This window comes from Brienomyrus brachyistius, chromosome 5 (genome assembly GCF_023856365.1).
Source record: "Brienomyrus brachyistius isolate T26 chromosome 5, BBRACH_0.4, whole genome shotgun sequence".
NCBI lineage: Eukaryota > Metazoa > Chordata > Actinopteri > Osteoglossiformes > Mormyridae > Brienomyrus > Brienomyrus brachyistius.
In genome coordinates this window covers 8,358,084-8,370,562 of record NC_064537.1, presented here as the reverse complement: position 1 = coordinate 8,370,562, position 12,479 = coordinate 8,358,084, and the positions used below count along the sequence as shown (strand labels likewise).

Below are 12,479 nucleotides of genomic sequence, written 5' to 3'. Positions count from 1 at the left end.
TGTGTGTGTGTGTGTGTGTGTGTGTGTGTGTGTGTGTGTGTGTGTGTGTGTGTGTGTGTGTGTGTGTGTGTGTGTGTGTGTGTGTGTAGATGTATTCCTGTCAGTTATTCTCTGTACATGAACAGATTTGGGGAAAAGGCTTTGGGTTTAAAAATTCTTTTCAGATAATGCATTTTTAAACTCCCCTCAGGGTTTATCCAGAAATATCTTCTTCACATTTGCTTTTTGAAGGGAACAGACACACTGCTTGCTTCTGATTCACTGAATGTTTCTCCTCTTCTATTTAGCTTTGGCTTTCCATAGTCTGACAAATCGTGATGACCAACCATTAACAACGAAAACCAAAAGAGTGATATTATTCACGTCTACCTCCTCCCATCAGACCCCTACATGTTGACAGACCAGATTCCAGCATCGGTGCCCCTGTACACACACACACACACACACACACACACGGCACCCAGAACAGACCACTCTGTCATGACCTGCGCGTCCAGCTATCGTGGGTGCCACGCCCCCTCATTAACCGAGTGCTGCCCCAATTGTGATTACCTGCTTCCCGTTATTTCGGCTTGTCTTGTGTATTTCAGTCCGTGTTCAAGTCTGTTTCCCCAAGTCTGTCATTGATGCTGTTTATCGTGCTGTACCCTACCTTGTCGTTTTGAGGAATAAAACCCCTATTCTACGGCTTCGCTGCCTTCTTGCCCGCCGGGCGATCGCAACACACTCCTCTGCTTGTGTTAGAAGTCAAAGATTTCAATTATTAATGCCGCTGCTGAGCAAATCAAATTAACTTAAAACCACACATAAACGTTATGTGTTTATATAGCTGGATATTATTATTTTTTTGCATCAACTGGAGTACCTTTCTTAAACAGTAAACAATGCTTTCCCAGAATTCCAAGCTGTGATCTTAATGAATACAACAGCGGGTGCCCTGTAAACACTATATGAACTATATAAACATGAACATGACATCACCCCATTCATATTTCATAACAGGCTGTGCATTTGTGTACCACAGTCTCTCTCTAATTAGTAAAAAGCTGTCTGACACCTAGCATGTAAATGCTTATCAGCTTTGTGGTGCCATCCTGACCTTGGTTCCATCTAAGTCTCCCAGGCAGCAGTCTAATAATACAGTCACCTCAAGCCAATGGTGACATCGCTCGTCACTCACCGTAGGAATTAAACCAGTGACTTTTCAATGATGAACCCACAGTCCTGTCCCAAAGAGACCCACACCGACACTAAACTGAATAACTTAAGTGGATGGACATGCCAAAACCGAATTCTCCTGCTATAATTAGACACCGAATAGTATGTGAATCGTCAAACTTGGTACATGGCGATGTCCCCCTTTCTCAGCAGCAATTGCAGCTGAATGTTCGCTGCGGCTGCTGATCGTCCACCTCATGGGCTTGGATGCGTTTTTCTTCGCTTCCTCTGCAGAACCGACTGGACTCAGCGGTACGTTCGCTCTGTCTCGCTCGCTCCAGGTCATGGCACATTCGAATTAGATTGAGGTCAGGACTATGACTCATTCTGCTTCAATCATTCCTTCGTACATTTGCTCATTAGCAGGATTGTCGCCGTTCTGTTTGACCCACCTTCTGCAAAGCTTCAGCTCGCAGGCAGAAACCCTGATAGTCACAACACTGAAGCAATTTTTCTTCGCCTGAGGCTGCAGAGCAAATCCCAAATCATAATATTCGCACCACCTGCCTCATTAATTAGACTGAGGGTCTTTAAATAAAATCAGCCTTTCCTGTCTGGAGAAAATGACATTTTCCAATTATGTTAATATGTTCCAGAAAATTCTTCTAGTGTCTTTCAGGATCATCCAGGTGGCCCTGGTCGAGAAAATTCACCCCCCCCTCCAAATCGGCAAAATTTTGGCAAAAGTCTGGGGAAAAGTCTTTGGCTGGTGGTTAAGGGGATCCCATGTGCTTGCAGAATGACTTGTTCGGTATGTTTCTTTTCACTGACGTTACCCAATGCAAGACAGGACTGGAGATTCATAGCAATTACCGTTAGGGAGGGCATGCGGAGTATGTGAATGTTCAGACTGACTGTGTTATTTGTATAATCATATTACGTAAGAATCTATTATTAGTACGTAGAAGATTCTGTCATATTTTATGTCGAAATGATGCAAGAATTCAGATGAGGATGAACGCATCACACTGTCTCACTATACTGCTTAAACTTCAGATCACGTCAGTTTTGCCACAAGTGTGTGTGTGTGTGTGTGTGTGTGTGTGAAATCACTACTACTATTCAAGACTAAAGGTTGTGTTATTTCTGTAATTTACCGGTACGTTTTAAAATATATAGGCCTATGATTCGATCACACCGAGGTTGGCAGCGAAGCGTCACATCTACACGATTGCGGATTAGCAGCAAGACCATTTCCAGCGGTAACAACGCTTGGCTGAAAGACGCAGATATGAGCGCTTTTATAAAATACAGCTGAGTTAACGGTTTCTCTGAATGTTCAGATATTTGTCTTGTTTTTCTATTAATTATATAGTTCATGATAGCTGATTGTAGATATTACCTAGACGTCAAACTATTCGATGAGGTTCTCGATCTTCGGCGTTATAAACCATTTTATTTTTGCGTTCCCGTCCTCGATGGAATTCATTTAAGTATATGCAGACCGATCTGGTAGCTGTTGCAATAGCTATACCGCCAGGAAATGAGTAATTCTGAGAACGTAGGAAGCCAGAGCTGGTAGAAGCATGTTCCTGGAAATGGATTAGACCCATTTTCCTGTTATTAAAGAATGTCAAGTATTTAAAATATGAACTACCCAAAGAACTATGAATTTTGTGATAAAGCCACTGAGATGTAATCCCACCGTCACACATATTATTTTAGTATTTTAGTAGTATTCAGATTATGCGCACACATCAAGAAAATGAAACTCAAGTTTTGTGAAACTGTGTTACACTAGTTAGACCTACATTTGGGCACGATGTTCCACTTTTACATTTCACCTTACATTTCACCATGACAATATAAGAAGCAGAACGCAGTTGTTGACAAACCAGCAATTTCCAAATTACCGATTACGTTAACTATCTATTTAGATGTGTTAACGTCTCCTTAACAACACATGAATACCACCAAGCTCGTGCCGGACATTGTCACTCCTTTGTTTAGGACTGTCTTCTAAAAAAAAAAAAAAAACTCTCTTTAAAACTCCGGAAACTACAAAAACCACAATGCACCACGGGTCTAAGCTAGACTTCAGTTTTGAGCAACAAAAAGCGGTAGGCGTTTCTACGGAGGAGGAGAAGAGTATTATACAGCGGGAGAGGGAGGCAGGAGACCTACCTAGACCGCGACAATCAGGCGCGGGGAAGCGAGCAGGTACCAAAAACCGCTGACACGTTATTTCACTGGTACATCTCTTAATACTGAATTCTGATGGCAGTCGAGGACCGACGGAAACCGGTGCTGGAGGCAATGTCGGAAGTCAGCTTACCACCTACTACTCACTGCAACAGCAACAACAACAATAACAATAATAATAATAATAATAATAACAACAATAACAGCCAAGACGAGGGAAGCGAGAACCCGGCTACAACATCCCCGACCAGCAGCGATCCGAGCACCGCCGAGATCCAGACTAAGGTGCAGAGTGTCGGGATCGCCACCGCGGCTGGCAACAATGGCAAATGGGTCCGCCTGAACGTTGGCGGTACAGTGTTTCTCACGACGCGGCAAACCCTGCTGAAGGAGCAGACCTCCTTTCTGTACCGTCTCTGCCAGCAGCAGGACCTGCACTCGGATACGGTAAGGACATGTCAGAACCCTGCGGTCACACGAGCGGCCGGTCTAGGTCACGGCCGTCTGATGCTACACGTGCGGTACCAGCGCTGCTTCGGCTGCGGGGCTGCGCACCATGTCCTGCACATTTCTGTTCGTCTACATTCTTCTTTGTAAATGACATTTGCCTTTTATCTCATACTGAAGAAAAAATGACATGCATTTGTCTCGGTGGCTGAAACCAAACTGTGCCACGGTTAAAAATAAGCTTACATGGGGATAGATGCATGCAGCCATCCGTGTGCGCGTCCGTGTATCTTTACGCAGCCGTTCTTAAATGGAATGTATTTGCGAATAGCAGTAGCTTGTGAATGATGAATGACCTTCACCGGCGCTGAAACTGATGGAGCCCTTTCCTTCACTTACAAGCAATAGTGTCCGTTTGTAGTCGTCTCGTTCTCCTCAAAAGAAAATTACATCGCAGTTCTACTGTCTCCTCCACAGTGTTTGCGTGACCGTAACATTAGCTGTCTGTCCTGTTGCCCTTCCATTTTCCTTTCACTTATCCTCTGCACTGCACTGCACTTCTTTCCGGTGTAGACATTAGTAGCCTCTAGATATCGTTTTTCTCTGCCCTTCACCAGTATTTTTTTCTCCACAGTTGAGCTCACACTGAGCTCAGTCATGCCTAACTTTTATGTTTAAATACCGAGTTTTTCCCAAGGCAACTGACACAATTCATAGCTGTAAACCAGGAGTGGCGATCCTGATCTATAGCCTCTCAATCAGCCAGTAACAGTTGGTCCCCAGGAGTGCAGTTCAGAACCACTGTTTTATTATTGGCTGATTGAGAAGACATCCCCAAGACCCCCACCCACAGCAGCTCTCCATGGATCAGGTTCTGTTCTGAACTTTTTGTTCCTTTAATATGGTTTGAAATATTCATTGATAACAAGAATCTGAATCTAAGTCTGGTTAAGGTCTTGCCTGCAGTTTGAACTGGAACCTTGTTGGTCGCTATACTGTTGGTTAGTTTGCAGTACATCTGAACATCTTGCTGCTGTTTCAGTCATCTCGGAGAAAATGGCTGCCAAACCCAAACACGTCAGGGAATAGCTGCGTTCTTTCACCATCCGCGTGTTCGGTTTCCGTGAGATTCCGGCCACCTTGGCCGGCCTTAACACGATAGCTGCTGTTCGTCTGGTGATGAATTTAAAGAGATGATAGCCCTTCACACAAAATGTGTAGGAGTTAGAAATAGCTGAGTATCTCCCAGCCACATTCCAACTCTTGTCATAACTTGTCTATGAATTACCAAACTTCACCAAATTATAACGTAATTTAAAAAAAATGTATTTTTCATTATCTAGACGTGATTGTTGCTTGCCTGCTTAATACAGCATCGATTGGCCCAGCGTGTTCTGTGTCTGTCATTGGCTTTTTTTTTTTCCCCAAACACTTCCGTCGTTTGGTTAGTTTCAAGCATTGCGTCAGCTGTGAGTGGGCATCAGCGGTCAAAAAAACTAATTTAGCCACGAGCCCACCTCCCCATGGGAGCGGAGTCTGCTAACCGTGTCATGGCGTGAGCATGGAAGGAACCTCTTCCTGAATCTCTTCGCCATAAAATCCACTATGGCTTTTCCTTTGGGAGACTGGGGAACGAGGCCGCTTTTGGCTCACTGGCTTCGTTCCAAGGGGTCACCACTATCCTTGTGATCCTGGTGGATTTTTTTTTAGGAAAAAAGGATCTGACTGTGAAAATTTTTGTAGTAAGGGAGTTCTAAAGAAGTGTTCTAGAATCTGAGGCAATTCAGCACGTTGGGCCTATTTAAAGTCAGCTTTTTGATAAAATATTGAAATAGATGTAGTCAGAGAGGAGGTGAAAGGCTGTGCAGTACAGATGCTCCTCATTTCACGGTGGTTCACATTACGATCGAGTTACGATATTTTGATGTTACAATGGTGTAATAACGATACACATTCAGTATCCCTTGAGTCCTTCGATTTGTTCTTAAGGTAGCATATGTTCATTACTTTCCACTGATGCCAGGTGATGGCAGCATCCATGCAGCCACACTTAAAGCCTCTGTAGAGATCAAGTGTAAACGTCTCATACAGTGTTTAGCAGTGTATTTTCTGTGTCTAATTAAACTTGTATTACTTTCTGTGTCTTTAGATTACTGGTATTAACATAGCTACAGTAATTATTAGTTTGTTTACCTATTCAGTGACAGTAGGTATATTATTTACTCATAACATCATATTCATACTCGACAATGATATTTTCAACTTATGATGGATTCGTTGACACGTCACCCAATGAAAAGGCAAGGAGCACCAGTACATGTATTTGATATCGGTAGCATGTGGGCAGTGATTGATTTTATGTGTGTGTGTGTGTGTGTTGCTTAACTGCAGCCTTACTCATCAGGCCACACCGCTGGGATACAGCAGAGTTCTGGGAGCACATGGGCACCGTAGGGTGGAGCTCGTCAGTGTTGTTGCATCCGTTGTCAAGCAGGGTCCAGCAGGCAGTGGCGGATTCGCCTGCTGATGGGGATGGAGGGGGGCTGCCTCGTGCATTCCCTGTTGACTCCCATTCCATCTGTTTTGGTTGCGATCTTTGTCCCCTGTTTGGTTTCCCCTTATTTGGGCAGCTCACCTGCTCCCCACACGCCTCACACTGTGTCTCCTCCTTCAGCTTCCCGATCACTGTACGTCTGTTGCGTTTATTCCCATCAGTCTGATTTCCTCTCCTGTAACTTAGTATCTGCTCACATGGTTCAGTCTCACAAAGACCATTTATCTTCTAACTGCTAACCCTACTGAGGGCCGATTGGCCAGTGTACAGCATATTCTAAATATCGGATGATGTGCTTGTCCCTGCTCCATGCTCTTGTGTCTTGGACAGGTTGTATAAAACACTGTGTTGTCAGTTCAGTGTCTCCATAGCAAAGCTCCCTCTGGGAGTGCTGTAGATCTTGGTACCACAGGATCTGGTTAAATTTTTATCTTTATTATTTTTGTTTTCTGCTTGCTCCCACTTTCCGCCCCTTTTCTCTCTGACTAAGCCCTACACGCCTGCGCCCCCACGCGCTCCTGCTCTTCCTCACGATTTCACCATCACTAGCATATGTGCCTGTATGTGCTTGGCAGGCCTATCCGCTAATGCCGAGCGCTAACGCTAATGTCCCTGCCAGCGAGTCACGCCCTTTTCTCGTTCTGGCAGGATGAGACCGGCGCTTATGTGATAGACCGAGACCCGACCTACTTCGGCCCCATTCTCAACTACCTGCGACATGGCAAGCTGGTCTACAACAAGGAGCTGGCTGAGGAAGGTCTGGGACAAGCTAGCGTCCAGGCGGCTAGCTTTTAGCATGTCTTACACCTCTTTCTTTCTGGCTGGGCAGAAGTCTGCCTCTGCATCAGTAATGATTTCCCTTTGCCTGCTCTCGGGCCTCTTCATTAACGGTCTTGTTTCTTTTGTTTTTACCGTGAGGCCAGGCGTCCTGGAGGAGGCGGAGTTCTATAACATCACGCCGCTGATCAAGCTGATCAAGGAGAGGATCTTGGAGCGAGACTGCAAGGCGGCGCAGGTGATGCACTCCTGGGTCATGCGGCCCTCCTGGATGCACATTTCTTCAGGAAATTAACATTTCGCAAGCACTTCTGTCCATAGCGATGTACATGTTTGAGGGAAAGCGGAGACATTCGGTGTCTGGAGCGATTTAGCGGGGGTTAAGGGCCTTGCGTAGGGGTCCAAAGATGAACCACACTGCTGAGCCTGGGATTTGAACCGCTGACCTGATCACAGGCACAGGGTCCTAACCTTCTGAGCTACACTCCATTTTGTACTGGTGTCAAGCACCTCCACTGTACTTTTCATCCACTTTAACTTGTTCGTCTCTTATTCTGCCCTGTGTGGTCTTCCTGTGTCTCAGTTGTTGACCTTCTTTCCTTCTATACTGCGCCATCAATTTCTTTCTTCCTCCTTCCCTTGTCTGCCATCTTCCCCTCCCTCTCTACTCTCCAGAAACCACTTGTGTATCCTATTCCCCTCTTTCACCCTGTCTTCCCTGTTGCCTGGCCTTCCCTGCCTCACTTACTCTCTCCTTTTTCTCCCCTATTGATCCTCCCCCCTCCCCCATCTCCCTCCAGCAGGTGCCCCCCAAGCACGTGTATCGGGTGCTGCAGTGTCAGGAGGAGGAGCTCACCCAGATGGTCTCAACCATGTCGGACGGCTGGAAATTTGAGCAGGTCGGTCCTTGTCACCAGTATCCGGTGCCCGCCATCCATCCCGGCTGGTTCTGAGCCGCCCCCTTTCCTCCCTCCACCCGGGGCAGATGGTGAACATCGGCTCGTCGTACAGCTACGGCACGGAGGACCAGGCTGAGTTCCTGTGCGTGGTGTCCAAAGAGCTGCACACGCCCGGGGGCGGTCTGGGTACCGAGCAGAGCCACAAGACCAAGGTCAGGCAGCGCACGGAAATAGGCTCCGCCCCACACACTCGCACTGCACTGCATTGCTGGAGCTGCACCAGTGCATGCTGGGAATAGATTGTAGCAGCCAGGTCAGAACATCCAAGGTCACAGCTTCTGTCCCAGTAGAAAAACTCCAGCTCTTATATGACTTGGAGTCTTTCAATAGTTGAGTAAAGGATGTAAGTTGGCGCCCTCTAGTTGAGGTTCCCTGTTATATAATCAGTGCTTCTGATACATGAATTGCATGTAAATATAGTGTTTTATAGGCGGACAGCTAGCAGTGCAGTATGCTGCCTGTGTGTGGCGTGTGTTTCCGTGTGTAACCGAAGACCACCCACCCTGTCATTCCAGGCCGCTGCATCTGTGTGACGTTTCATAAAAGAAATCCTGCAATCACTGTCACTCATTTGCCTCAATTCTCATTCAATGTCTTGGCTTTTTTTTTTTTTTTTTTGTCGTTTGTTTTGCTTTTCTCCCTTCGACTGTACAAGCCTTTGGAAGTGCAGGAGGAGGAGAAGGAGGATGGAGCGAGGGATGAGGCAGAGGGAGCGCAAAATGCTGCCCCCCGGCGAGTGGATTAGAGACTAACGGTCTTTGGCGTGGTTTGAGACGAATGGGTGAGGAACGCTTCTGGGGTGTTCGCTGTGGGCAGACGCAGGAATGGTGTCAGGGCAAGCTGCCAGGATTCCCAGGTCGCTCCGTTCTGCTTCCTAGCATAAATGATGAGACGCAGACACCCATGCGCTGGGCACAGACTCCATAGATTAAGGAGGAAATAGAAATAATATTATACCCAGAGCAGGAAGGTAGCATTCCCAGCAGTGATAGGGAACTGGTATGAATAACAGTTATTGTTCTGCTGATTGCTAAGGCGCTATTCTTAGATGGCGGCTGAAGCGGAATGTCGAGCCATCTCGCTGGCGAGAGCTCTGATTGGTCCGTGGCATTACATCTGCGCGAGAGGATGTGATTCGTCACAGCGCTTCCTGAAATGAGCGTTTCCAGTTAATGCCAGTCTAGTGCAGAAATACTGATTGCAGTCTTAAAAAGCTCTGTGTTTTTGCAAATGTGTTTGGCATTTTCGATATTAAGTCACATTTAGTGAATCGGGTAGACAAGCAAGCGTAGTGGAGTTTGCTACTCATGCGGAAATCAGGGAGATGAGATTAGCCAATGGGGCGGCATGGTGGTGCAGTGGTTAGCACTGTTGCCTCACACCTCTGGAACCTGGGTTCGAGTCTCCGCCTGGGTCACATGTGTGCGGAGTTTGCATGTTCTCCCCATGTCGGCGTGGGGTTTCCACCGGGTACTCCGGTTTCCCCCCACAGTCCAAAAACATGCTGAGGCTAATTGGAGTTGCTAAATTGCCCGTAAGTGTGCATGTGTGAGTGACTGGTGTGTGTGTGTGCCCTGCGATGGGCTGGCCCCCCATCCTGGGTTATTCCCTGCCTCGTGCCCATTGCTTCCGGGATAGGCTCCGGACCCCCCGCGACCCAGTAGGATAAGCGGTTTGGAAAATGGATGGATGGACGGATGGAGATTAGCCAATAAAGGCCGGATCTTTGACATTACCGCAGTACGTGAACACACCCGGTGTTGTGAATTAGCAGGCTTCTCTAATTCTTTTTCCATTTATCCATCAGCTTGAACTCACCATGTCTTTGCAGTCATTGCACCCTTAAATATTCATACAGGTGGCAAATTAGAATATTTTGTGTTTAGTTATAGCTCAGAGTTTTCAGGTAGTAATTAGATAAATGGAATTAATTTAAACAGTGGCGTTCTGTTGGAACCCCTTAACCCCTAAACCCCGTAACCCACACACTCTTTCTACTTGCTTTTCAGCTTTTCCAAATCCACGGATCCCGAATATAGAGTGAGGAGACATTTTGTCTGTGTCTGTCCTTTGATAAATATTTCATTACAGCGTGTTTTGTTATGGGGTTGTTGTTGTTGTTGATTTGTGTCCTTCTCACCTTTTCTTTAAAAAATAGCCGATATTTTTTTCAGAATCCAAAACCCCACACTGTCCCCATCACAATGTGAAAGGTGTGTGTGTGTGTATGTTTGCGTGCACGTGCTTTTTTCAAAAATGGGTGTAGCAGTCTGAACTGTGTTTACCCCAGTCGTGTCACCTTTAATGTGCAAATTGTGCTGAACGTAAAATATATATGTACAGTACTGCAGTGGTCTTTAATTCCAGTAAGAGACAAGTATTAAGGATGCACATCTGGCTCTTCCATATAGTGAGTTATTACAGCGTGTGACACCGAGAGCACTGAGTGGCTGAGAATGTAGAATGTCCAATGTAGAACTTTCAGACTTGTTTATAGAATGACTGTTTATTGAATTTTGGAGCCCAGATTCCTGGATGGAAAGAGAATCTTCCAGAGGTAGAATTATACGAATAAATGTTCTTTCCAGTCGACGATCCAAAGAGCTTAGAGGTCCAGGGTGTCCAAGCTATCGAGGTGTCGTTCACTTCTGTTGAAGCTCTGTCTGCTGCTGCAGTCATCCCAAGTTTCATACTGTGGAAGCTATAATCTGTACAGATGCAGCAGGCCAGCAAAGAGCAGGTTGTTCCTAAAGCTGTTTTCGCCCCTGTCCTGACAAGAAGAAGCTAAACTGCATCGTTCCAGGCTGGATTAGTTTGTTATTCCTGATATAGGGAGTCATGATGAAGCTCTGAGTTGCTGGCTGCAGGCTTTAAAATGATTGGTTCTTGCGATTTGTCAGTCTGATGACCACTGCAGTAGCGCAGCGATCAAACCACTGGAACAAGAAATAAGGGAAAGTGAAGAAATTAAAATCCTTTATAAGACATACGTGAGAGAGGTGGTTCTCCCACTGGTACAATCACTTTGTCCTTAAGTCAAGTCCACTGACACGTAAACTAAGACAATCTCCTTCTAGACATCTGGGTGGAAAGACGCTCGTTGTACATGCGTCTTCTGCATTTGAGTCATGGCCATCGGGCTGTGCAAATGGTGGTTTTGAGTTCTGTAGCCACGATGCATCAAAGCAAGGCACTAAAACAATCAGCCGAGTTTGTTGTTAACTAGCAATATGGATTATTAGGTGCCTTGAAAAGAAGCAAAAAAAAAATGAACAAGTTTCTGAACTGTTGATGCAAGAGGCAAGATTATGTACAGTTTAGGTACAGATTATGCAGCAGAGGCAAGAGATGTGTTTATGATTTGACACGCAGAGGGTTTGCATGTCTCTGTGTACGTGTTGTATTACTGAATACACATGGAAGTGATCTGAGCCCTATTGTCCAGCCTGAAAGAAGACAAACTGTTTTTTTTTTTTTTGTTGATGATCAATAGCAGTTTGACGCGTTACTTTTTTGTTGCTGATCAGCTGCAGTTTGACATGTGTTCCTCACACCCGGGTCAAGGAGCACTCAGAGTTGATGTTTGTTTATAGTTCCTGGTCCGGAATCTGTCTTCTTCGCTTTGTTTTGAATGATGGTCTCATGGAACCTGTCGCCCCTATGAGCTCCAGCGTAATGTGATTTCGAACGTCGCAGACAGCCCCGAGGCTGGACTTGGGAAATGACTCCACGGACGTTGGGTCCGGGGGCTTGCGGGTGGTGTCCTCAGGGGTGGATCGTCAACCCTGCAGTGCTGGTCAGCTACCACTGTGCCCGAGAATGTGGATGTAAAGGTGTTGTCATGGTAACTGGCAGGGTCAGGTGATTTCACGGGATGGAGTCTGCATGTTGTGTACACGCTGTGCTGGGAGTGAGCGCACTTGAATCGCGTGACCGGCACAGAGTAAAACACAGCTGAGATCAGACAAGTATGATTGTTGTTATTGCTACAGTTTATTACTCTGTAATAACTGTTTATTTGACCTGCATTGTGTCACAGGAGCTTGGGGTATTTATTTTGCTCTTTCGTTTGCAACTGTTTCAACCCTCTTGAGTATGTACTGAAAATGGAGGGAGGAATACAGGGAAAAAATCTGTCCAAAAATATTTTGTAAGATTCTGTTGTTTGTTATGGACGTTTTACTGAAATGTGGTCTATATAGTCTGTCTAGGTGCATCTGTTTTGTTCTTTTTTTGCCCAGTGTATAGTTTTAAATAAAAATGTAAATTTATGTTCATATTGTTATTTGTGTTTTGTCGTTTTGATCCGTCACGAAAAGCATCCCTCATCCCTTTCGCCTCGATCCGCAGATTTCTACGTGCGGAGAAAAAGCGAATGTTGT

General features: G+C 45.8%; 1 protein-coding gene across 4 annotated transcripts; it reads left to right on the top strand.

Annotated features, from left to right (window-relative positions):
* Positions 1-3,223: 3,223 nt before the first annotated feature.
* kctd17 (potassium channel tetramerization domain containing 17) lies at positions 3,224-12,368 on the top strand. 4 transcript variants are annotated; one of them, XM_049015051.1, is made up of 7 exons: positions 3,225-3,807; positions 7,010-7,118; positions 7,285-7,376; positions 7,939-8,037; positions 8,124-8,249; positions 8,753-8,878; positions 10,107-12,368. In XM_049015051.1, the coding sequence occupies exons 1-6, from the start codon at positions 3,436-3,438 to the stop codon at positions 8,840-8,842; spliced, it is 888 nt and encodes a 295-aa protein (XP_048871008.1). In that variant the 5' UTR covers positions 3,225-3,435; the 3' UTR covers positions 8,843-8,878; positions 10,107-12,368. The 4 variants fall into 4 exon arrangements, with proteins under 4 accessions (XP_048871011.1, XP_048871008.1, XP_048871007.1 ...); XM_049015054.1 differs by lacking the exon at positions 8,753-8,878 and having other exon boundaries at positions 3,224-3,807; XM_049015050.1 differs by having other exon boundaries at positions 8,753-12,368.
* The last annotated feature ends 111 nt before the right edge of the window (positions 12,369-12,479 follow it).